General features: G+C 41.0%; 1 protein-coding gene across 2 annotated transcripts in view; it reads right to left on the bottom strand.

Moving 5' to 3' along the window:
* Positions 1 to 1,240: 1,240 nt before the first annotated feature.
* Trmt11 (tRNA methyltransferase 11 homolog) overlaps positions 1,241 to 27,555 on the bottom strand; it is a 66,396-nt gene continuing 40,081 nt past the window's right edge. Inside the window, exons 11-12 of one of the 2 annotated variants that reach the window (XM_052169708.1) lie at positions 16,520 to 16,640; positions 1,241 to 2,541 (exon numbers count right to left, since the gene is read on the bottom strand). In XM_052169708.1, coding sequence (XP_052025668.1) covers positions 2,410 to 2,541; positions 16,520 to 16,640 — 253 coding nt within the window. In that variant the 3' untranslated portion in view covers positions 1,241 to 2,409. The remainder of the gene's footprint in view (positions 2,542 to 16,519; positions 16,641 to 27,555) is intronic. The other variant, XM_052169707.1, reaches the window with a different exon arrangement.

Raw genomic sequence — 27,555 nt, 5'->3', positions numbered from 1 at the left:
TTAGGAGATTTCAAGGTTTCAGAGTTTTCTCAAAGGGGAAGAAGTAGAAGCCCGGAGTTACCTCCCAGAGTTGAGAGCCTCAAACTGTTTCATTACTCAGTCCACGCATTAAAAGAGTTAGTCATAAGGAAGTTGGTGGCAAATTGGCTCAAAACAGACTCATGCTGGGCAGGAAGAGGTCGAGAAAACTTTACCAGATTTTAAACTAAAACAAAAGGAAAAGAAAAGAAAGAAATCTTCTAGCCACATTGGCTAAACAAACTCAAGACCACCTACTCCAATATTTCTGCACAGCTATCACAGGAAAAAGAATTACTCAACAAAAATGGACTGGACGTGGGGGCGCTTCTGATGAGACACCACTGAGGTAACCATCTGGATTTTATGGCTATTTAACATATGCCAGAAATAAAATTATATACTCTGTCATATTATAAACATTAAATAGGGCAGTCCACAGACCACCTACTGTTCCGTCCCAGGATCCACTACAAATTCAAACTATGGGTTTTTGTGACAATGGGCATCTTGTTAGGAGATTCCTACCGGTAAATGCAGGAGGAAGAACTCACCTACCAAACAAAACAGTCTGTAACTTTTGTAGAAAGTAAAGCCTCTGTTTTTAGGTAAGAAAGTTTGAGGGCAATATTTTGTTTTTTTGAGAGAGGGTTTCTTCATGTAGCCCTGTCTGTACTGGATTTCCCTCTGTAGAGCGAGCTGGCCTCAGACTCACAGAGATCCACCTGCTTGTGCCTCCCAAGTGCTGAGATTAAAGTTGTGATCCACCATTGCCCAGCTTAAAATGAAAATTTTAAAGAGAGAGAGAGAGAGAGAGAGAGAGAGAGAGAGAGAGCGAGCTCTGGAGCCCTATATCTTAAAAGAAAAATTGATTAGAAGCCACAAGTTTCTTCATCACTTACAAGTTTCAACTTTAAAGCAATTATATATATTTAAACTCCAAGAGACACTTTAGGAAGGGGAAGCTAAACTTACTAATAAAAAATATGAAAATAAACCTCTCAGCTGGAAGAACTGATGCTCAAAACATTTCAATTAATAGTAATAAAAGTAATTTGATTATTCTTACTAAGAATTCATTTTTATGGGCAGAGAGACTATAAAGATTGTGAATTTCTACAACTGAAAAGTTTTGAGACAATCCACAAAGAGGGATTAAACTAAAAATCTCATATTCCAATTGAGTCAGCTACAGATTTAATACTCATCCCTCATCTATCCTCAAATACTTTAAAATAAGACCATGTATAACAGAAATACTGCAAATAAATCACCCATGAACACTTTTGGATTTCCCCTAGTGTACCACAAATAACATCCAGAAACCCAACCCAATAGGAAAGTCTTTAGACTTGCTGAAATCAAGTGCACATGACAAGACAGCGTAGCTAAATGCTTGACCTCTGTACAGCACTGGTCACTTGCGGCTCCTAAGTCATGCAAGTTAATACATGTGAGTTCATAAAGCCAGCAGTCACAGTACAATAATGAAAATAACAACAACAACAACAACACATAAAATAGTCTCCGGTTAGAAAGAAAGCATCCATTTACTGCCACCTCCCTGAGGTACCACCAAAGGCAGAAAGCTATTAGCATCTAGAATTAATGGGTACAATGGTTTGCAAAGAAGATATTTCCATGATGGACATAATGTAGACTCAGCAAGGTTTTTCCTTCGAGAAAAATATGGCTTCGGTTTCAATGAGTACTGATTAGACTTAATGCCCTTACGTGGCCGTCAGGGACTTGAGCTGTCAGTTAACTTTCTCAGCCAAAAATTGAAGGCAGGTAGTTCTCCTGACCCCAAGAGTCAAGGTTTAGGAATGAAGGAGCTGACCCACAGTGCAGACGCCTTCACAGGCACAAGGCCCATGGAGGCCTCAGGTTGGAATCTCCGCAGTTCTCAGGCCACAGGCTTCCTTGATTTTGCAGGGCCACTCTCATGACTAATAAGGGATTTATGGTTAAACATTCCATGAGAAATACTGAGTATCACATAATTTTTAGAAATTCCCAGTAAAGTTTATTGGTGTCAATGAAAAACAGTTACAACTAAAAATGGAACCAAGCAAATTTATAAAATGAGTAAGGTTCTAAATCACTATTAATTGCCTACCATATATCTGGTAGATAACAATATTTTCTTTGTAAAAATATAAACACTTTGTCTATATGTATCAGTCCCTGACACTTAACAAGGTTCAAAAGACATATACATCAAAATAGTCTCTAAAACAAAGACCATTTTGAAATTATTCAATTTTGATTAATAGCAATTTATACAAAAAAATTGTAAATCAGTGCAGGTTTTTTAAATCACATGCACAAATTCACATCCAAAGCCTTTTTATAAAACACCCCTTCTTTCCTGATTGTCAGCATCAGTTTTCACTCGTGGCTGCATCTTTCTTCCTTGGCAATTCTTTTGGTTACACCACTAAAATATTTCTCACGGAAAGAATTATGTCCTTGGTATGGCAGAAAATGCTCACTCAGCAGGTGTGAGTACTCGTCCGGGTTCTGGAAGGATAGAAAATACAAAATATAAAGACATGTGAGTTATTTCTTTTGTTAGCCTCTTGTTGCCACACTAGTCATTCTCTAAGCAAGTCACAATACATTTGCTTGGCTTTACAGTGTGTACACACAGTCTACATCTGCATCACACTTGGAAATTCCAAGTGACTTCACTTCACATCCCTGGGCAAAGAGAACACAGTCAGACTACAACTATCTTGTCATTCCCTGAAATCATCTGGGCTATGGATAATATCAAAGAAGATTCTAGTCAAGAAAAGAGGTATACACCAAGAAACTGTGGCAGTTTGTAATGTCATAAAAGTTACACAAAACTTCAAACTTTATCCACATTCCATTAGCACAAGAAATTCCAACACAAGAGATGCAGATATGGGGTGACTAGGGAGTTCCACATCTATAGACTTCACAGATAATAAGGGCTGGAACTCGGATACTCAACGGGTATTGAAAGAGCTGGTCTGGGTTAGATGTGAGGAGACTGGCAGAAACAGGAAACATTAGCTTCTCACTTGGTCTCACAAACAATTTCAGTAGAAATAGAAACCTAAGTAGAAATAAAGTTCCATTTCCTATGTATTTATTAAAATTCACATTCAACTACACACAGACTTTTGGAAATTTACTGTAAATTCATATAGCACTTCACTGAATGGAGTCTTGCTTTCCTCTTTGACACAAGAACCAAACACTGGCTACAAGGCCCTCCCAGCTCTGCCTTTCTGTCCCCTATTCTCCTTATGGCTCCCACAGCCACACAAAATACACACCAAAAACACCTGTGTGAATACCTTACTGCACCCGTGATGAGGACGGGCAGAGGAGAAATGCAGATGCCACAGGGCCAGGCTGTGCCTCTTTCTCACCCTAGCTTCTGATATGAATCCATCAAGGAGGGAGAAGAGCCAAGCACTGTGGAAAATGAGCTTCCTTCACGGAGCAAATTATCACTGAACTAAAGGAGATGAATAAGGCTAACTGGTAACACAGAATGGACAGAGGTGACCAAAGTGAGTGCAGGCACGGATGAATATGTCACACCAGTATTTCAAGCAATCAGTATAGGCTCATAAAAAAGAACTCTGAGCAGTAAGGGCAAGATGTGTTTTCCTCAGTGCCACAGAGACAAGGCAGCAAAAGCATCTAGCCACCAGACAGTTAATTGGATAATTAGCCATCAAAATGTCAGTTGCTCAGGGAAAAGCCACATCCTCCTCATATCCTGAGAAATAGAGAGAAATCTGTGTTGGGTAAATGTATGAGTCCTGTGCTCAAAATATCCACCTTCAAAATCAACTCTCTCCCAGCTGTGAAACACATTACAGAAACTCCTGGAATCCCAAAGCTCCGAATTCCCTGAGCAGCCAAGGACCTGGCAGCAATAAGTCTTGCGTCGAGGTAAACCAGACGTTCAGGGACTCTGGCTAAAATTCCCACCTCTGTGGGAATGTCCTAATTGAAAAAGGTTCCTCATGGACCATCTATCATCACACGGAAATGCCATATAGAGTGACATCACCACAACAACTCAAAACAAACAGCAAATTCAATTTGTTTTCTCTTTCTCTCCTTGCCCATAGGTCATTCAGTTCCTCTTAAGCACTTGGGCGATGACATTCAACTCTGCATATTTTAAACCTCAGTCTCCTCTATTCACACTGCCTCTCATCTCCACCAGCAACAGCTAGAGGGTAGAGGACTGATTTGTTGTCTTGTCTTTCTTTTTTTTTTGAATCTCAGAAGCTTGAAGGCCACCATGCGTCTCTGAAAGGGGGGAAGGGTACCCTCAAGCAACAGTCTTTGACCTCCATTTACTCGAGCCTGCCTGGTGTTTGGCATTTGGATTTTCTAACAGTTCCATATCCACCTACTGCGATCAATCATGGTATCTATCATTTATATACTGCAGAACCACGATTCTGTAAGTTTCTAATGAACATGAAATATGGCAGCATATGAAGTGAAAAGTCACAGCTGACAAACAGCAGACGTGAAAGCTGTGGAGATAGAGCAAGGCCACACTGCCCGCTTCAGACGTAGTTGAGCTGTTGGTAAGAGCAGGAGTCAAAGAGAAATGAACAACTGCCTTCCCTTGGAAGTCTGCAGTTTTCTGTCACATCAACGCCTCCTTAAGTAAAATTTGCATCTGATTACACTATTGCGTCCTGTCATTTCTCAGTCAGGAGCTAAGCTCAGGAGAAAAACACAAAAACCATCAGCTCTCACATCTCTCACCTTTCAAACACAATCAGCCATTGTAAAGGCTACATGAAAGAGGCAAGTTCATTCATAAAAGAACTACTATGTATTTGTTATCAACTGGGTCTTGTCTATGGTAATTATTTGATTTTCTGCATTCTTTTCATCTATGTTTTCGAGATAGGGAAACAGAGATGGAAAGAGCTTGAACAATCTGCCACAAGGCATACAGCTGGGAAGCAGCACTGCGGGGCTGCTGCCTAGTCACACATCAAAGGCTCAATGCTTTTCTCATTATCCTTCTGTCCTTTTTAAAAACTAGACGTTATGTGAACACATATAGATGACTCAGTCAATTTCCCACATGGTAGATTAGTGGGTCCTTCAAAATGGAGTCTGACATTTAAAGGACATTCCTCCTGGGACAGCAACGCTATGGTAGCACACACTTTAGATCTCAGCTTTTAGACAGAGCCTCGTAACCATCATCCTATCAGTATCGCTAATTGTACACATACACCATCTAGGAATTCTAACACACTTGCCAAAGAAGCCTCACAAGGCAGTGGTTCACTTTCATGCATACACTGCCCTCTGCTGGCTAATGCAGGTAGTTCTTCGTCATGGGCTTTCCTGATGTAGATGGAACTGTAGCTGTGAAGGCTGTACACTATCTGGAGCATCCAGCTTCATTTGCCCAACGTCTTGACTGTCCTAAACACCTTCCATCATACAGCCCTCCTATGGCCAGGATGATCGTGTTAGACAGTATTATCATGTGTGCACATCATTTCATCCACAAAGAACGATGCAGAACTAGGAAAAGACATGCATGCTTGAGAGATTCTGAAGCAGTGCTACTCATCTGGGTGAAAACCAAGTCCTTCTGTAGGAGAAAGGAAAAGCACACAAGGTAGCCCACAGTCAGAGGAACTGTGTGTGTGCTGCTGCCAGCACGGCTGAGGCAGAGGTCACTGTTCACAGCGTGCCCTTGCAAGTCTGCCTTTCTTTTCCATCACCTCCTCCTTAAATAAAGTAAAGGTGGTAGTTTTTCACTTCAGCCACTTCTGCTGTTTTACGTGGGAAGTAAAGCCTACTAGATATTGTAGGACTAAAATAGTCTGCTCCAAGGACCTAAAGAGGAAACTGATGGTAAAATTTGGTTTATTTCCAACAGGAAACTTCTAGCTAGCCCGAATTACCTGTTCCTACTCCTCCTTAAAATAATCTAAATATTGTTCATTATGATTTTACTTCAAATGAGGGGACCTAAATAATCATTAAATGGTTCCATATATGCTAGGCAGTCCCATATACACTAGACAGTCCATATATACTAAACAAACAGTTCCACATATAGTAAACTGAGTTCCATGTACACTTGTACATAGTGAGGAAAGGCCTGGAGGTCTGTGAGGTCACAGATCCTGGTGGGAGACAGACATCAGTGACACATTTCCGAGCACACTGGTGTTAAATGGTGGGATGAAATGGCAACCCATGGGAATATAAAGGGAAGGGCACTTATCCAAGAGCTTCAGAGTAATGTAAACTCTATAAACATTCGAAAGCAAAACTCTATGTAAAGAAACGGGGAATGGAGAAAAGCGAGTCCATTTTGGAACATGAAAGGAGACTGAAAGTTAAGGCACAGTGAGCAGAAAGACAAAGGGGCACCAACTATGCCCAACGATAATACCAGGAACAGAGCAGGGTAACGCAGACATTATCCAAGAGTCTGTAACTTAATTCTGAACTCTAGAGAGTCACCAATTTAAAAACTAGATTTTCATTATTTATTCCCTTTCTGAAAAATGTGTTGGCCTGCTGTCCAGGAAATGAGATGGACGGGGGATGTGCAGAAGAAGACAAGGCAATTTGGAGACTCAGAGTAACGAGGACCTCATGGTGGATGGCACTTAGGAGAAAGAAGGAAGAAAGGGGGATATATGTATGCCCAGGAAAACCAGCTACTCGATCGTCCCTATCTAGATTTCTTGGGAGTCATCCTTGAGCCCATCCTTCGCCCCAGTTACCCAGCACCATCATGCGATGTCTATCTCATCCCCAAACTCTTAATTCCTCTTCAGTTTCACATCCCATCACTTCTGGTTCACAGCTCGTCTTTACTTGTGGAGGTCTGCAGCCTTGTCAGAGCATCACAGGCTATCATCTCCTAGCTCAAGCCTCCCCTCCCTCTGAAGTTAGGGAAGTGTCATAACACTTCTGCCACTCTACGAACAAACACCCTTCACAGCCTTGCCACCACTGATAGGAGAAACATTCGCTAGTATAAAAGGCCTTTCACACTAGTATCGCTGGTTTTTCAGGTTGTTTCCTAGACACCCAGCATTCACTGAAGCTGAAGTATCAGGATCCCCTGCATATCCCACAGCCCTTCTCATCCCTCTCCATCTGACTTAAAACGACAGCTGCCTTACCAAGTTGTGCCTGTCTCTTGCCTCAAGCTCCATCTCCTCTGATAAATGCATTGTGTTCGTGTAATAGCTCTCAATGTCACCACCCCGACAGCTTACACAGAACAGTCAGGGTGACTTTCTCCTAATGAACAAAATCTCTATGGAAAAGGACAAAGCCTGGTCTACTTAAGCCCAACACTTGACAGATGTGGCTCCACAAATACAGCTTGGGTATGGAATTCCATGGATTTCTTTCTGTGAGAACCTATCTTTAAGTTAGGGAAAAAAACAATGTGCGAAAATAAGAAAGGTGAATGAATGAACGTAAAATATGTTCAGTGACACAACATCCTCCATTCTCACAGCACCTACTCCACAATTTCTCCTTCTCTCAGCAAAAACCAGGACCAATTTCCTCACCTTCTTCCCTCCACTGGACAGCCATCGTCAATGGCTTGCACCAACTCAGCTCCACAGTCCGACCCCTGAGCACCCACACTGACCGGAGGCAGCACTTTGCACTGCAGCCATGCTTCTCAGTGTTAAGAGCTAATTTTACAGAACCCCCAAATCACCACTTAGATATTAACTTTAAACTGCTTGTTCTACAAGCTACGGGGAGCTCCCCATCCAGGAGATAAGCTTGCAGGACTCAAGAGTCCTTTTAACAGAAATCCAACTGCTTCTATTTCAACTGTTGGTCAGGTTTAAGTAGTCTTAGAAGTGGCAGTCCCCCGATAGTGAGATAATGACTTCTTCTACGTCACTAATATTAAGTCACGGAACATTACTAAAGTGACAGGGGTTTATACAGAACCAAAGTTTCGTGGCAAATAGGCAAATACAAACAACTCGTAAAACTCATTCCCTAAGTGAAAACCAGTACTGTTGTCACAGCAAACACAGCTACCTAAGGGTGCCCCTCTCATTTGTCAGCAAAGACCACGAGGCTAGCTGGCGAGTCAGGCAAGGATGCAGATTCTCAGTGTGAGGGAGAAAGCTGAGCAGTGGAAGAAAAGGCAGCGGCAGGCAGGGGAGGCTGAACTGTGAGTGACAGCCAGTGCTGAACATAACGGGCCTCAGTTCAGCTCCAGGGTAATTACCCATGTCCGGCTTTTGTTTAAAAATCCTGCTCTCCTTATCAAAGCTTCCCACCGTTCTACATCTGGTACTGGACAGTAGCCATAGAAACCACTTGTGCTAAAGTTACACAACTATAAACAGCATTAGGCCATTTCCAAACCAAGGACAAGCAGGTCAAAAGTCTGGAATCCAATACCATTCAATCTGTAGTGTCATTCTTACTGGGAACACAGTGAAGGTGAAAAATCTTTATCCTTATGCTTTGTATCTGCATTTATTCAGTTCCTTATAAAATTAAATTTCAAAATATTAAGCCGCCTAAAGACTATGAAAATGTATTACAATTTTATCTAGAGTCTCAAAATGACAGGTCATTAATAAGTGAATTCTGGGCATTTACACTCAGAACATAATGTCTCTGAGTGTAAAATAAGTACCGTGGACATCCACATGCAGCACGATGATACAGAAGTATGAGCATTTCCTATGTGTATTCATTAAAGTTTGTAACTATATCAATGGAAATATTAAGATAGTAGCAACAATTAATCAAACACTGTTTTATATTTAGTTGTAACTAACAAGAATCAAGATCTTATCTACTTAAAGCGCAAAGGATGAAGGACATACAAAAGCATGTACTTGTCCACACATAAACACTTCCACTTTCTGAAATAATGTTGATCCTGTGTAACTTTATAACATTTTCACAATCCATGTAAAGAATTAGTGAAGATGTGTATGTGTTTTGCTGGTTTTGCTTAGGGGTAAATTCAAAGGAAAGTAAGAAATGGTTACTGCAAAGGTCAGAACAGACCTAACGCTGCCTACACGGATATGCACTTCATAGGTATTCATTAAGCTGTACACTTATTTGTAGAGGAAAAATACACATAAAATCTCAACACTGGATCCTAGGAGTCATAAAGAGGAAAGAGGATGAAAATTCAGATTTTAATAGGAAACACGTAGGAAGATAATGTTAAGTTGAATAGGCACGAGAGTAAAGACAAAGAGCCACAAAGTACAGCTCCCATCGCCCACACAAGAGCTGGAGATGAAGCTCCTGAGGGTTCTACCCCAGTCCCACTTCCCTCACACACTCAGGCCCCGGGCCACCTGAGCCCGTTCCACTGCTGCTCTAGAGCCTGAGATGAGAGCTGGAACCCATGGCCGCTGGCTCGCTCGCTCGCTCGCTCACTCACTCACGCACTCACTCGCTCACTCACTCACGCACTCACTCACTCACTCACTCGCTCGCTCACTCACGCACTCACTCACTCACTCACTCACTCACGCAGGCACTCGCTCACTCACTCACTCACTCACTCACACACTCACTCACGCACGCACTCACGTACTCACTCACTCACTCACTCACGCAGGCACTCGCTCACTCACTCACTCACTCACACACTCACTCACTCACTCACTCACTTACTCACACACGCACTCACTCGCTCACTCACTCACTCACTCGCTCACTCACTCACGCACTCACTCATTCACTTGGGCTTTACTGAGTGGCTCAACTTCACACCTGTCAGCCTGTGTTGCAAGACGCACACACCTCAACTGGTCACCCTTGCTGGAGGTGGTGGAGAGCTGGCTCACTTCTTCTTGGGGTTCTCCGTCTGCTTAGCAAAATCACTTAACTGAAGAGAGGTGGAAGAAAAGATGATGGCCCTCTATGATTTAAGCCAAGCAAAGTAACTCAAACAACAAAAACAAATTGCTTTTGAGCGGAATTCAAACAGCATGGCATGCGGCACCCCTGTATCCCTTTCTGCCTTCCTGAGACTTCAAGGACCTCAAGCCAAAACAAGGTTTGTATAAATATTCTGACTTCCCAGGCAGAATATCTGAAAGGCTATCTTTTTCTCCCTCATATATCATACTTGATAGTAATGGATTTGGACAATTAGTTCTAGATTGAGTTTATGTTCAATTACTGTGTTCTTATATAGTGTAATTCTCAATTTTATTAAACAATAAGTGAATTATCATCTACAAATAAGTAAGCCTCAAAACAAACAAGGTGCGGAATAACAGTGGCAGTAATAATGATGATGACAATGTAGTATATAAACAAATATCTAATGTAGACGACGACATTGTTGTAGTAGTAGTAGTAGTAGTAGTAGTAGTAGTAGTAGTAGTATTTATACTTAAACAAGTATTTATTGCAAAGGACACCAGAAAGGTTGCATAGCTGTTTTTTATTTTTCTTTTCTTTTTTTTTTTTTTCATTTTAATCTGAAGGGTCTAGAGAGATGCACCCCTCTGGTTAAGACAGCATATTACTCTTGCTGAGGGCTAGAATTTGGTTCCCAGCACCCACATCAGGTGGCCTACAAGAGCCTGTAACTCCAACTCAAAGGGATCTGACACCCTCTCCTGGCCCCCATGGCTACCTGCACATACATGGCATACAAACAGATACATATGCACACAAGTGGATGCATGCATATACATACACGTACATATACATACACATGCATATACATACACATACATATACATACACATACATATACATACACATGCATATACATACACATATATATGAACAAAAATAAAATTTTAAAGAAAAATCTATTAGGTAGCTACTGAAGGTATTTCATTTGGACCCCACAGATTCTAGCAGAAGCCACTGAAAGCATACCACTTTTAGGTAGCCAGCACAAAACACAAAACCATTTTATGGAAACTATTCTAATCTAGGGATGTCTAAAGATTGGAATCCTTTTATGTTTTGGAGATCAATATTTTTATTCAATAAACTTTACATAAGAAAAATGTTTTGTAGCATTTACACATCTATACCAATGTCAATAATTAATTATGTGTCAATAAGAAGAAGAAGGTTAACCCTGGCAATATATATTGCATACTGTCATGGCACCCTGAGAATACTGGCTAAAAACAAGAGGGTAAAGCAAAGATACATTTAATAGAATCTAAAAATTCTATGCCTTAGAACATTTGTTTTTATTTATTTTGTGGTATGGGAATTAACCCCGGGTCTGGCATTGATAGGCAAGCATGCTGCCACTAACCAACACACCCAGACCTTTCACCTCAACACACTCTACAGGGAGAAACATGTTCAGTGAGGATGATGTGATATAGGAAAGGTCGAATTTCAAGGACAAAGACAAGCTTTGTTTCCACCTCTGCCTATTTAGTCCTCAGCAGGCTGAAGGAAGGAAGGCTCTCATCTTTGAAATGGGGAAAGAAACTCAAAGATAAGAATGTTTATAAACAAGCACTGACAAAACCTGGCACTGTATTCACTTAGTCTCTAGAATAAATCAGAGAAGGATACTGTCTAAGTTCCGCCCACAGTTACCTGGCAAAGGCCAGGTAGGCCTGACCCACTGTAAAAGGGGCTGCCTGTCCCTCCTTGCTCTCTTTTTCCTCTCTTGCTCCTCCCTTACTCTTTCCCTGCTTCCCTTCCCTCTTCTCTCCCCATTCCCTCCTCCCTCTCGCTATTCCTGGTCATGGCCAGCCTCTACTCCTCTACTTTCTCTGCCTCTACAACTCTCTTAACTCCCCTCTCCATGCCCTGAATAAACTCGAATCTATATTATACCATGTGGCTGGTCCCTCAGGGGGAAGGGATGCCTTGGCATGGGCCTGCTGAGCACCCCCTTCCCCCATACCTCACTTGCTCTGAGGCTGGGGTTTTGTGTGTCAACTTGACACAGAGAAAGGAGCTTCAGATGAGGAAGTGCCTCCATGAGATCCAGCTGTGGGGCATTTTCTCAATTAGTGATCAAGGGGGAGGGCCCCTTGTGGGTGGCACCATCCCTGGGCTGGTAGTCTTGGGTTCTATAAGAAAGCAGGTTGAGCAAGACAGGGGAAGCAAGCCAGTAAGAAACATCCCTCCATGGCCTCTGCATCAGCTCCTGCTTCCTGACCTGCATGAGTTCCAGACCTAACTTCCTTTGGTGATGAACTGCAATGTAGAAGTGTAAGCTGAATAAACCCTTTCCTCCCCAACTTGTTTCTTGGTCATGATGTTTGTACAGGAATAGAAACCCTTACTAAGACGCTCACACCTCCATAGAACATAGCCTCCCCTCTGTTTAGCTTTTTATAAACACATCAAAATGTGTTTTTTATAAACAACAAAAATGTCTTCTTACCAAGCATCTTCGTAACATTGACATGGTTATTAAGAACGACTTCACCAAGTACAAGAAATAAGAGACCAAAACTAAAGCTAAGAATGTACAGACATTCACATTCCTTAGACAATCTTTCTAACTCATTTCCTACATTTTAAACAGTGGGGGAGCCACTTAACAATAGAACCTTTAACAATAGAGCCTTAAACAATAGAGCCCTTTAACAATGGACTGAGTAACCCCAACTTGAGCATGACTTTACACCTCACAAGTGACAAGGCAAAGATCAGTCTAGGACATACAAAAACCTAATAGTAATATTCTCCCTCTGCCAAAGTCAACAGCACCTAACAAGCCTGAGAACCACATGTGAGGACTGTTTGACAGTTCTGTGTCCACCTGTTATATAAAGGGCTGTGATCTTGATGTAATTGCAACCATTCCTCAGCAGGAAACAGAAGGCAGAAGGGAAACAGTGAATTAAAAACAAACACCAGAGTATCACATTAACAAGACATTAACAGCAAACCCCACACTAGCTAAGACTTACAAATGTGAGCCTAGAGAATACGAATGTGGCCATTAGGAGGCTTTTTCTTATTTAAAAAAAAAAAAATTCTATTTCAGCCAGGTGTGGTGGGGCACCATTGGGAGGTAGAGGCAGACAGGGCTCTCTGAACTGAAGGCTAGACTCACCACCATGTGAGTTCCAGCACAGCCAGGGCTATACAGCAAGATCCAGTCTCAATGCCCAAGCTTGCACCAGTTTCAAATAAGAACAACAGTAAAATGAAAGCAGGGAGCCAGGCTAGAAGTAGCACTGTTTTTATAGGAGAGCGAGCTTATTTATCATTTTAATATACAACAAGAACTCTCAGAAGCTATTTTTCCCTTGACTTTGAATTAAATTTGCTTACAGAAACATACTTTTGGAAGAAATATAGTACATTTTTTTAAACTAAATTCAGGAGAAAGCACATATGAAATTAGTGCACACAGATGCTAGTTTATTGCTTGTTTTAATTTCCATTAAAATAGAAATGGATGAGAATCTTCTCCATGTCTGGATAATTCTTTGGAACGTAATTTATGTGTGTTCCAAAGAAATGTTATGTATGTAGGCAATATCATAAAGAAAGCTAATGTGATATACTTTGCTTTTTGCTAACAAGAACTAGAACCATAACATCTACAAGTAATAGTTCTGTTTTGTGTAAGTATCTCTCTTGTGCTTGGCACATAACATGTCCGGTATTAATACAATTACTAACTCAAGTGATTGTATTAAATTCTGTAGTTTGTAGAAGTTGTAGAACTACTATCGAATGATCCACAGCTCACGACCCTTAGCATACCAGAAGAAAAGCATCCATACTCATGAGATGGCACTGACTGGAAAGGAGGAGCCGCTCTGAACAACCAGCCTCTTGTGTTCTACCACGTTGGTGACAGTTAGCATTAGGGCCTAGCTTATATCTCCCCGCTAAGGCTTATATCAGCCCTACTTCAATCTTCACAGTAAAGCTAGGAGCAGGGCCTTTGAGGCAGTAACTAAGGGTAAAAGAGATCATAAGGGTGGTGTCTTCATCCTGTGTAACTGGAATCACTGTATAAAGAGGAAGCAACAGCACAGAGGAAGCAACAGCACAGGCAGGCTGAACAACAGAGGCTGTGTGAGACAAAGCTGCGAGGTAGACACTGAAGCCAGGAAATGCACTCTCAGGAGACACCAGCCTCTGACCTTTCCACCTCCTCAAATGGGAGGCTCCTCAAATTCAAATCCAATGCTTGCTTCTGAACACTGCTGCTGATTTGCCAGTATTTACAGAATCAAACCCACAGAGCCCCTGTTCTGTCTTGTACCAAATGAACCAAGAACGAACTGCACACAAAGCAGACTGAGTCAGTAAACTTGAGCTGTGATCGTTTTCTAGTCCCAACTTTCATCTTTCTTTAGATGTGTTTTACAAGCCACATTATTCATTTATCTCACTGGGAGTAGGTACACGGGACACAGGTCAGAGGACACGTCCCTGTAGACTCAGGTCTTCACGCTTTGTGGCAAGTGCCCTTATCCACTGAGCTAGCTACCTAGTTTTCAATTTTCTGGGGTCCAGAAAAGGGGAAATCATTTGAAATGTAAATAAATATATCAATAAATTAAAAAAAAAAGAAATTAAAAAAAGGTTTGTTTGTTTGTTTATGTTATTCATATGAGTACACAACTCTTCAGGCACAGGGGAAGACAGCACCAGATGCTATTACAGATGGTTGTGAACCACCATGTGGTTTCTGGGAATTAAACTCAGGACCTCTGGAAGAGCAGTCAGTGTGCTCTATCTTAATAGCTCACTTTACCTAGTCTTCTGAAGCATTCAAGGTATTTGCTATAGAAATGCTAACTTGATTCTTAAACTCACTCATGTTTAACTTACTATATTATAATTGTCACAATATTTGTACCTAGAATAAATGGCCCCAAGAACAGCACAGTAACTCTTGGAAAATAGAAAGCTTAGCTGGTACATGGAAGCAATCCTACAAGGTAAGTATTGAAAACATTAGCACCATCAGAGAAGAGTTTAGAGTCAGAGGAGCCAGTACTGATTAATCAACTGCAACAGACAGTAAGGCAACAGGGTTCTGCTGGATTCCTCAATATTCTAAACACCTAATGGTAAATCATCATACTCAGGAAAGGATTTGATTTCCACAAAGAATTACTGGCAAATTATCTAGTACAAAATGAATATTATCTGAAGAAAGACAAGCTGTTACTGAAAAGTAATACTTGTTTAGTACTGATATACCTTGATAAACAAGATCTAATAATAAACACAATTAACTAAAACACTTGCATAAAGTAGCAAAATGTAATATTTTAGAAAAATCTATTTAGAAGATATGATTAAGATATGGAGAGAAATTCCGATCTGTCAGTGTAAACCAAATGTCAGCGTAAATAATTAATTTAGAGCTAATCAGGCTCTAAATTAAAGATCAATTACAAATGGGGAAGGGATAAAGGATGGAAAGCGACAGACACAAGGGCGGTATACAGATTAAGTCACCACTGTGAAAGACCTAGAAGATATAAATTAGATGATAACTAATCAAATGGAGACTAGAGAAGGGCATTACAAAATACTTGGACACACAATCACCCTGTTCTGCATACCCTATGCAGACAGGGCTGGCCCAAACAGCCAGTGCATTTGAAAGCCTGTCAGTCCAGAGAGGACAGCAGAGAGGGCATTCTGATGTGTCACCACAGCCTCATTAAATGCGGTACTATTCGTATCACTTCTAATCTGGATAGGAAGTAACAAATGTCAAAACTTTTCTTTCTCAAATTTATATGTTGTGTGTGTGTGTGTGTGTGTGTGAGAGAGAGAGAGAGAGAGAGAGAGAGAGAGAGAGAGAGAGAGAGAGAGAGAGAAGAAAGAGAGAGGGGAGAGAGAAAAGAGAGGAGAGCGAGAGAGAGAGAGAGAGAGAGAGAGAGAGAGAGAGAGAGAGAAAAGAGAGAGGGGAGAGAGAGAGAGAATGGAATGAGAATACAAGAATGGATGAATAGGATTACTGATATTACCCAGTAGATGAGGAAATTTTATCACCTTCCTTATATAAAGAATCACAGTCTTGACTAAAATCTGTCAATCAGCTGATGGTGAGGTGGCTCAGTGGGTAAAGATTGATGACCTGAATTCAATCCCTGGATTACACATGGACACATGGTAGAAAATGAGAACCGAGTCCCTCAGGTGTCATGTGGCCTCCACACGTGCTGAGGTATGGATGTGTGTGCACAAATACACTTCTGTAATAAATAAGTACAAACATTCAGGTCTGCAGTCAAGAAGTTCTGTTTCTGCAACAGGAATCTAAAGAAGGCCGAGGCATGGGCGAGTTTCTTCTGCTCTTCAAGCCAACCAACCGCTCTCCTATTCCTACCACAGCCACAGCTGGCTGCGCCAAGTTCAACGTCTGTTTCTTCCTAAACTTATCTACTGTCCTGTACAATCAAAATCAAGATTAACATCTCCAAACATGCCAGGAAAACTATTTAGAAAGATCTGGTTTTTTGACTCTTCCAGAATTTATACTAAAAATGCAAAGGCAACTTACCTCAAATTCCTTCACCTTTTCCATCGTAATCAAGCGCCTTGCTGTGTGACTGGAAAGTTTCTGCTCACAGTTGCTAACGAGTCTCAGGCAAGGGTGCCAAGGTACCATCTCCTCAGTGTACCTGGGGACAGAAAGCTGCCCGTTAGCAACAATCAGACAGGCACAGTGATCAGGCGTGGTACTGTACAACCCACAAGCAACCTGCTTGTACTTAAAAAAATATTTTATAGGCACCGGCACCAAAAGATGTAGCTCAGTATTTTACCCTTGAAGGGAAGAATACAAAGACAAACAGGGAGAGAGAGTGAAAGGGAAACAGACAGAGGGACTGGGAGGAGAGAAGGGAAGACACACATGTATGTCTTAATGAGGAATAACAAACAAACCACAAAACTGCAAGATTATGATTATGCCGTAAAGGGTCCACAAAAGCTCATTAGACAGAAGTGCAGATCACAGCAACCCCCTGACAGTCAAGACTGTGATGCATCTGAAGAATTTTATGAAGTCTTCAATAAAAAAAAATGTTAATGACATCTATGAGATGTGTAAATAAGTCTAAAGTTATATAAAATAACTCCGATAGCTAAGTACAAATAAAACCTCCAGGGCTTGTTAGTGCCCAGGTCACGGTCACTAGGCAGTGACACCTGAGGCTATGACCCTGAGTCGTGAAGTGTTGCTCTAGGATGGGAGCAGAGATGACCAGTCCCTTCAGTGAGGGACAGCGCACACACCAAGACCCCAGGCATTGTGGGGCACGGCTGGAGCCGAGAGAAGAGCAGCAGGGAGGGGCTGAGAGCACGGGCCGCAGGCTTTAGGGTTCCTTTGCAAACCTTTCTGAATTGTCTGCACACACTCATGACATGGACTATCTTAAACCTCGGACTCGAAATGGGAAAGGTAATGGCTGAGGACCCTGAACCCTCCTAGCTGCTCTAATGTGCCAGCATCAACCTGGCTTGCGAACTCTTCAATGTCTCTCTGACCTTCAACAATCTCCTCCTCCTCGTCCTCACTGTCTCCATCGCATGCTCGAAACCTTCACCACTCACTCACCAAGCAGCACGCAAGCTACATTCCACCCCAGTATCAGAGGAAGGAATTCTCTTGAAGTCACTCTTGGCTGTTCCTTAGGGAACTTGTGACCATTTTGGTTTTTCCTCATCTAAAAGGTTTCTAGCACTTAATCTACAGACAGAAATAATGTACTTTTTACAAAACTAGTCCATATCAAATTAAGAATCTCCATAGAAATATTTATGACATGAAGAAATACATTTTATATCATGCCTGAGAGTAAATTTAAAAATAAAAACAGAGAGAAAATATGGCCTTGAACTTAAGCTTATACTCAGTGTAGCCTATGGGTCTCTAAAATAGTGTCATGTTTAAGAATACACACTTAATTTTAGGTAGGATCCTACTTTTCTCTACATAGTGTAAGTTGGCCTCATATTCCAGCCCATTAAAGAAACCTTCTATGTACACTGACTCATGTTTTGAAAAGACATTTGAATACACACAAATAAAAATTTCTTATACTTAAGCCTCTTACATAACTATAAAATAAAAATGTAAATCAAATTCACCTGTAAAAATAACTATAAGTAACAAAAGTTTCTGGTAACTAGCTTTCTTTTCGAGTGAGGCACAGTAGCCACAAACCACAGGGTTTGTCTGACAGCACACAAAGACACTGACGTTTCTTTTGGACTCCCAGCAATACTGAGAAGCTTACTTTCTCCCTAGCCTCTACAGTCCTCTGTACCCGGGGAGTGGTGGTAAGACACCTCCTACCCACAGAGTAATGCAGAGAGTCACGCAAGCCAGGAGAGAGCTGCATAACCTATGCATAATGCCCTGTATCCTTTAAATCATCTTTACATTATTCAGAATGCCTAACACAAATATAAATGGTACTTGCTATACTGCACTACTGTGGAAATATTAAGAATGAAAAGTCTTGGGTTTAGTATGTATAAAACTATTATACCCAAAACTCCATTTCCCATTGATGACTGGCTATATCCAGATATAGAAACCACGGGTATAGAGGACTAACTCTTTATATGAATGACCTAATCAATGGAAAACATATGTCCAAAATAACATACTGAAAAATTAATTAGCAGCTTAAAACCATCTTCAGTGTATATGAAAGTCTATTCCATATCAGAGGACTGTTTGCCAACTGTTAAATCTGTACTTTGCCTACACAATTATTATCAATACCTAACTCTGTTTTGATTACTATTTCCCTGTAACTTAAGTTACCCACTTAAAAGTGAAATCAGCCCAAACAGGCCAACCACACGGATTTAGATCAGTGGTTGCCCAAGGCAGGAGGAGGGAGGGATGGTTCTACACAGGGGTTTCTTTGGGAGTCAGTGACAATGTTTAACTGTGGAACAGTTATGTTTATAGCGGGTCGGTTGCACAACTTTGTGGAAATATTACAAACCACAGGAGAGAAGCATAGAGTGGGAAATGCATGAATGCAAATGATATCCAAGAGGTTTCTAAAAGCAAAAATAGTTACATATATAAGCCTCTAGCTTTTCATGAATCACTTCTCAGAGGCTCTTCCTCCGGTTAAACCTTAAGTTCTTTCTAAATGTTATATATTTCACCTGCCACCTAAAAACCAGACTGTGAATTTACTGAAAATTAAACTGTTTAAGAATCATTCTTTCTTGATTCCTAGATAAGGACAAAAAGATGCTATCTTCCATAAATTACTGACTAGATTAAAACACATCCCTAGAATCTTAATTTGAGACATGTTACTAAGCCTCTTGGCCACCGTTTAGATTTTATGTGTCTCCGTGTGTATGTCTGCTACCTGTGCGGGGTTTCCTCAGAGGCCACAGAAGGCCCAGAGCTGGAGGCAGAAGCTGGTGATGAGCAGCCCAGTGCAGATTCTGGGAACTGACCTCAGGTCTGCTGGAACAACAGCGGGTACTCTCAACTGTTAAGCCACGCCTCCAGCTCCCACACCTTATCTTAACGGGCAATTTGAGCATATGGTTATGAGATATAATATAAAGTTCTGACATATGTGTATCATCAGATTTTTTAGAATTTTGCTTCATGAGTAGGTACATACAGGTGCCACAACATACCGTGGGGCTTGGAGAACAACAGCATGGTGTCTGGGGCTCGAACTCTGGGTCACCTGGCCTGTGTAACATAGCAGGCCCAGCCGTCGCTTCTGTCACTAACACCAGCAGCTGGATTTATGTCTTCCATAAAGAGACTTTCTAGCCAGCTTAACAGTTAGTTGGCAAAAGGAGATTAGATAACAAAAGCTCCATGGGTTTGTGGGACCTGAGCAAACAACTGGACTCACTCAGGAAGAGCTTTGCAGCTGAGACAAATCTATGCTGTTTCAGCTTCATTTCAGCCAGAGGAAGATGTGAATAATAAAGCCACAAGTCTCAGAATGTAGTAAAGAGACAATAGAGACCTAATAATGAGCATGGGAGGATCTGAGAATAACTGATAGAAATCAATCAGGGGAGTACCACAGTATTTTTCACACTGAGCTAGCCACGTAGCTGAAATGAAATCTATCCTCAATTAAATGCCTATGAAAAATAAGGATACATGCTCTACTATGTTCATAGCAGCCCTATTTATAATTGCCAGATGCTGGAAAGAACCCAGGTATCCCTCAACAGAAGAGTGGATGCAAAAAATGTGGTATATCTACACAATGGAGATGCTGGAAAGAACCCAGGTATCCCTCAACAGAAGAATGGATGCAAAAAATGTGGTATATCTACACAATGGAATGTAGCTGCCCGCAGCCACATGTAAACCGGGTTACCTGTTGAGAGAATCTTGGGGTTATAGGGAAGAGGGGCGAAAAGAACGTGCTCATGTCCCTGTTCGGGCGCCACATGTACAGAGCCATATTGGGGCAGTCTTGCACTTGGTCAGAGTTTGACTTTGGTCAAGGTTAACTTCTCCCAGTTAGCCAGGATCCTGCTCCACCTAGGGTGGAGCGCACGTAGTAAAGGTTAAGTTCATTGTTCCTCCAGGTATAGGGATTCCTGAATTAAACAGGTGACCCACCCAGCTGCCGGAGCAGTCAAGACGAAGACCTCCAAGAGAAGCTAGACAACTTCCACCGGAACTCAGCCTGGAGTCTGGGGGGAGGGTTTGCCCAAACTGTTAAAAGGTCCGGCGCCATTAAAGTTTACGGCTTTGATCAGTGAACATTGACTTGGCCGCACGTTCTTTTCGCCCCCCTTCCCTATGACCCCAAAATTCTCTCAACAGGTAACCCGGTTTACATGTGGCTGCGGGCAGCTACATATTGGCGCCTGAACGTGGGAAGACCTGGCACGAGAGAATTTCTTGAGGTAGCCCTACCCAGCGAAGCTTCGCGGAAAAGGTGAAAATTAATGGTATCCGCACGGTAAGCAACATAGAAGTCAAAACTAGCGCTAGTGAATTCGTGTCTATTGTTGTGAGTGCAGGAATGGATACAGTTTTTCAAGCATACTGTGTGGACCCAGCGCAGGACTGCTTGGGTTGATAAGATAGGGAAATATGGGGAAGGAATTTGGTAGGCATTGCCCAAAGCTCGTAAGAGCTGATTTCGGCGAAAAGAAAGGGGTTTTTAAAAATAGGCATATGTCCACAGCTTCTAAGAGCTGTTTAAAGAGGAAAATGGATGCAATTGCTTAACAAGCACGCTTAACTTTCTGTGTATCTTTCCGTGTTTGTCCCGGTGCACCGACTGTCTGTCTATGTGTATGTTTATGTCCTCTCTGTGTCTTTGTGTGAATGACTGTTTCATGTTAAAAAGAAAAAATTGGTAAAGATTACATCTGCTGGTAACCTCTTGAGCTAGCCACAGTTTGTGTGGGGATTGATTCAAAGCCACGCCGCCACAGCGCAGCTCACCCAAGAGGCAAGCATGGCTGGGGAAAAAGCCGCTCTTAAAGCCCAGAAACCTCAAGATTTGGGAAGACCTTGGTTTGGCTTGTGAAATTCATGTAGTCGCTTTATACTTGCTTCTAATTGGTTTTAATGATATAAGGCTTTACATTTCTTGACTAAAGAGTTATAAATTAATTGGTTATTATGTAAAAGGTATAGCGTTATTAAGAAAAGGTTAGTTTAAAACTGGTGATTCAGTGTTAGAGCTATCTTAACTAACTACACGTGGCCTAACGCCACTCATGCTTTGTTCTTGTTTATAATTGGATTTAAAGGTATATTTTGCATGTCTTGACTATAGAGTATTGGCTTAAGTCACTGCACATGATTTAAAAGGTATAATGTTATTAACAAATGTTAGGTGAAAGCTGGTAGTTTAGGGTAGTCGCCATTTTTAAACAAACACGTGGCATGACGATTAAGGCTGGTAGTTTAGGGTAGTCGCCATTTTGAACACCACGTGGCATGACGCAATCCAGGAAATACAGGCCTTTGAGACGCTCCTAAATTGGCATGGTGTTTCATGTGAATCTTGGCCTGGAGATTAGACTTAATGAAGATTAAGATTTAAAATATTGTCTCTTTAATAAGTTACACTGTTATACACTTGAACATAAGAACTGGCATACAAACCTTGTGCTGTAAATATGTGTTTGCCATTGATTTTAAAGAAAATAGATTGTTTAAAATTGAGATTTGCTTCCAAAATTACAATTGTGCTCTAATATTGCAAGAAAACATTGAGTTACAATAAAAATCAGTGTGTCATTGGCTACAGTTTTCAGTTTGCAGGCTCGTAATTGTTAACATTTTGTAATTAAGATAATTTTGAGAGTGATACAGCTATGGGTTTTAGAGGCCCATTGCCACTTTTCCACAAGTTTATAGGCTACAATGGTAGGAGCAAAATTTAACCCTCCAAGATTAAAAAGGATATCTCTGTAGAAATGTATTTGATATCAAGTAGGTTCCTTTGACCATGGAATTACAGGTTTCTTTTGTTTAATCCTGAAAACGTCCTAGCAGGTTTGGGTCTGGTCTTAGTTAAAGGCTCAGATCTAGTCCTTGCCAAGGACTAAAGGTGGAATCTAGGGCAGATAAATTAAAAAAAAAAAATGTGTTTTGTCTCTGTTTTTATACTAGAAGTTAAGATCTTAAAATTTTCAGTGTATAATGTTCATAGAATGTTTGTTACAGGCCCTTGCTCCTATAGACTTTTAGAATTTTTAGGTAAATGGCTTTCAAAGGTTGTTAAGATATATTAATTGGCTTTATCTTATATTTACCTCATTTTAAGCTTGCCACAAAAGGTCTTAAACCTCTGTTTTCAAGGTAGGAAACGTTTGTTCCTTGCTTCAAGCAACAATCAAATTTATTATTAATGGTTGGTCTATTACATGGCAAGCATTTTTAGGCAAAATTAATAATTGTTATCCAAAAGATAATTTGTACTATCAGATCACATGTTTATTCCTTTAAGTTTCTCCCTGCTTCAACACAGATACCTGAATTGGGTGCTATAGCAGCTATTTTTAAGATGTTAAAGGTCAAGCTTTTAATAATAGTAGATATACATAGCTCATGGTTTATAATTGCTTAAAATTGGTCCATTTTTAATACTGCTAATTCTTAATTTCTACAGTTTATACAAATGTGATTCAAATTTCTAAGAACAAAGGATATGTTCTCTAAATGACTGTCCTTTAGGTATTTGAAATAATTTTATATTTTGTGCACATCAAATTATAAAGATTTGTTCTTGATGTCCTCAATTTCTACCTCTACCACGTAATGGTGTAAATCCTAGAGGACTTAGTTATTACAGATAAATGATATTCATATTTCTAATTTAAAAGATAAAAAAAATATGTACATGTGACTAATGATTCATTTTTAGGCTGTCTAGTTGCAACTGCTCTAACAGAAAAAGCAACTATATTTTATATAATTACATAGTTATTGCCTATGTTATGGTTTATACTTTGTGTTCCAACTTAAATTAATAAAACAATATCTTCTTGGAAGAAAGAAAAGAGGGGAAATTGTGTCCCTGTGCATATAATTTAAATTATGCTTGCATGTTTAAAAAAAAAAAATTTTAAAATTTAGATGCCAAGAAACTCCTTGCTAAATGTATATGACATCTTGTAATTAGGCATATTGATGTCTAGGTGAAATGAAGGAATTCACTTACTAACATATGCCATGATCCTGATTTAATATTGGGGGAGAAGGCATGTCCTCTGTTTTTTCCACAGAATGCTGCAGAAGATATGCTGACTGTGCTTGCTGAATGCCCAGACCATGGTAACATAAGAGCTATATTGGGTATATGTTCTTGACTTACCTCAATTGTTAAATGTCCCAGGTTAGATAAATTGCCTAGCTTCAAGCTTTTAGACTTTGTGGGACAGAACATAGAGACTGTTAAGCTAGCTTAGGAAAAATTAATCTAAAGAAGAGTTAAAATGACTCTTCTCCTTATTGTGTTCAGCTGACTTAACCATAGACTAGTCTAGAAATAATTCCAATATTGAAGATTCCAATTTTGAAGATGGCTAACAATCTTCAGCCAGCTGTGTTAATTTAACATATAGTCTCCACTTTTCCTGAGAAGTAACAGCTTATTTCTTGATTCACAAGGCTACCTCTCCCACCTCAGAGGCCAAGCCTTGGGTCCTTAAAGTTGTTAATTTACAACTGAATTGGATACTTCTGGGACAAGTTAATCCTATTCCACCTTTAACTCTTGACCTTGTCTGTTAAGCAGACTGGCTGTCTCCACCCAGGCTCACCTGGATGGAGAGATTACATGTCTGTTAAAGACACTTGCAGACCCCCCTGGCTTCAAAACTTACACAAGTGGATCTCCAAAGAGGGAGCCACATAGAACTCAGATCTATGTGTGTTTGTTTATGAACAAACATGGGTACCAGCGAGACGTGCGAGGCAAAGCACTGCATGGGGAGGTGAATTTCTGCTTCTGAGTCCCCAGGAAGTACACCTAATTGCATAGGGGTTAACGTCGAGAGGCTGTCCTTAAAATAATAAGGGAGCCTATTACCCCTCCTCTGAAAAAGACGTTATACAATATTTAAGAAGAATTACGGTCAATGCTTCCCCTCCTGGTTAAGGCCCGCCTTCTTATGAAGGATATTTATCCACTTGTTTTCTACCTCCTCGTGTTCAAATTAATAAAAAAAGGGAGGACATGTACAGAGCCATATTGGGGCAGTCTTGCACTTGGTCAGAGTTTGACTTTGGTCAAGGTTAACTTCTCCCAGTTAGCCAGGATCCTGCTCCACCCTAGCGCACGTAGTAAAGGTTAAGTTCATTGTTCCTCCAGGTATAGGGATTCCTGAATTAAACAGGTGACCCACCCAGCTGCCGGAGCAGTCAAGACGAAGACCTCCAAGAGAAGCTAGACAACTTCCACCGGAACTCAGCCTGGAGTCTGGGGGGAGGGTTTGCCCAAACTGTTAAAAGGTCCGGCGCCATTAAAGTTTACGGCTTTGATCAGTGAACATTGACTTGGCCGCACGTTCTTTTCGCCCCCCTTCCCTATGACCCCAAAATTCTCTCAACAGGTAACCCGGTTTACATGTGGCTGCGGGCAGCTACAATGGAGTACTATTCAGCCATTAGAAACAATGAATTCATGAAATTCTTAGGCAAATGGATGGAGCTAGAAAACATCATACTAAGTGAGGTAACCCAGACTCAAAAGGTGACTCATGGTATGCACTCACTAATAAGTGGATATTAACCTAGAAAACTGGAATACCCCAAACATAATCCATACATCAAATGAGGTACAAGAAGAAAAGAGGAGTGGCCCCTTGTTCTGGAAAGACTCAGTGAAGAAGTATAGGGCAAAACCAGAACGGGGAAGTGGGAAGGGGTGGGTGGGAGGACAGGGGGAGAGAAGGGGGCTTATGGGACTTTCGGGGAGTGGGGGGCTAGAAAAGGGGAAATCATTTGAAATGTAAATAAAAAATATATCGAATAAAAAAAATGCCTATGAGAAAAACAAACTAGCTGCATCCTATTCCTGGCACTTGTGTCTAGTTGGGGTACAGTCGCCCCGGTTATTTGGTGATACCATTTAGACGTCTCTTATATGTATGGACATTTTAAGCTTCTTCAGTTTCCATATGACCCTCAAAGGGTCCTAAATGTTAGCTGTTCCTTTCCATATTCCTCCCCTTACCTCCTTCTTTCCGCCGCCCCTCTCCCCATTTAATCCCTGCTCCAATCCCGTATGTGTGTCCTATTTCCCCTTCCTTGAGAAATCCCCCTGCCCCACCTTCCCACTAGCCTCTTACTCTATATCTACCCTCTATGGTTATACAGTTTACAGCATGCCTATAAACGCTAACATCTAGATAGGAGAGAAAACACACACTGCTTGTATTTTGCAGTCTGGGTTACTTCATCAGGAGGACTTTTTCTACTTCCATCCATTTACTTGCACATTTCATAATTTTATTTAACAGCTGAATAAAATTCTGTTCTGTTTGGGCTTTTTTTTTTTTATCGTACTGCCCTTTTGCATATATACTATGGTTTTCAATTTTGTGTTGTATGCATTTCCTGTTCTTTCCTCCTTTCTTCCTTGATTTTTTTTTAAAATGATGGTTTGTTTTCCTAATTGTTTTTCTAAAGAGAGAGAAAGAAAGGGTGCTGGGAAATGGGTGAGGAAGATCTAGGAGGAGTTGGGGGAAGGAAAAATGGTGATTAGAATAGCCTGTACAAAAAGAAAAATTCCAATTAAAAAAAAACAGAACAAAACAAAAACGAAGAAATTGATGTTAAGTTTTAGCCCATGCTGGCTTGAAGCTTACTAAGCAATCCAGGCTGGCTCAATCTTGAGATCCTCCTGCCTCAGAAGCCTGAGTACTAGGATTACAGCCATGGGCTTTGTCCACTTTTAAAACATGCCTGTAGCTATAAGGGTTTGGGCATTTTTTTCCTTTTTTCCTTGTATAAATTATTAGAAAAGTTACTGGAGAAATGCACAGTGGCTACTTCTTAAGGTCTTTAGAAACAGTTAGCTTAAATCCTTGAATTTTACTACACGTGAAGTGCTGTGAAAGCTGTCCTCTGCAACACCCATGCTTGCATCTAGAAATCACTGAGGCGCCAGTGTAGTGGTGCACGCTTGTAATCCCAGCACTTGGGAGGCAGAGGTAGGCAGATTTCTGAGTTCAAGGCCAGCCTAGTCTACAGAGTGAGCTCCAGGAGAGCCAGGGCTACAGAGAAACCCTGTCTCAAGAAAACCAAATCCAAAAAACCAAAAAAATAAAAAAATTAATAAAAATAAAAATCACTGAAGCTCTCTCCATGCCGAGAAGCCTTGTCCCATGGGCACAGTGTGCCACTGCCCCTTCAATGGTCAGCAGCTATGCCTACGATTGGGCCAATCGGCCTTCTGTCATGGAGGAAGGTACTCCTAGGGTCCCACATTTCCCCTACTCACAGGCTGTTACTAGAGGAGTGGGCTGAGGACCACCCACCCCCAAGGGTATATAGACATTAATAGCTGTGGTGGGGGATTCTTTTTCCTTCAGTTGTATATAAATTGCCAAAGTTCCTGTAAATAACCCTAATTAAATGCATTGTTTTTAACCAAGCTAGACTTTTCTGGAATTGTTTTTAGGCTGTGTTGCTGGTACTATGTTTGGGACAAATAGACATTTGTCTCCTCAGATATAAAAGTTCAACAATGCACAGGAGACGTCACAAGATCAGGTCTGTTAACATTCCCTCACTGAGATTGTTTCTTTGGTCGGCCTTGACACAGCAGGACTTTAGGAAATGTTAATGTGATACTTGGAGCTTGAGGAACAGCACTGATGAATTATGGGAGAAGATGCACTGACTCTGACACAGGCCACAAGATATCCAAGCATGGTCCAGCTGTCTTGCAGATAAGGGGGAATCACAATGGAAAACAGGCAGATGGGGGCCATCTTTGCTGTGGATACTAAAGGGGATTACGGAGATGAAGTGGAGGCACTTCCTCGACATTTTTATAGCTGGGTCAGATAGGAAAGAAGACACATCATACCAGTAAGGGATCC

This window comes from Apodemus sylvaticus, chromosome 23 (assembly GCF_947179515.1).
Source record: "Apodemus sylvaticus chromosome 23, mApoSyl1.1, whole genome shotgun sequence".
Lineage (NCBI taxonomy): Eukaryota > Metazoa > Chordata > Mammalia > Rodentia > Muridae > Apodemus > Apodemus sylvaticus.
Note: the sequence above shows the minus strand (reverse complement) of the source record. Positions and strands in the feature narration are given on the sequence as shown.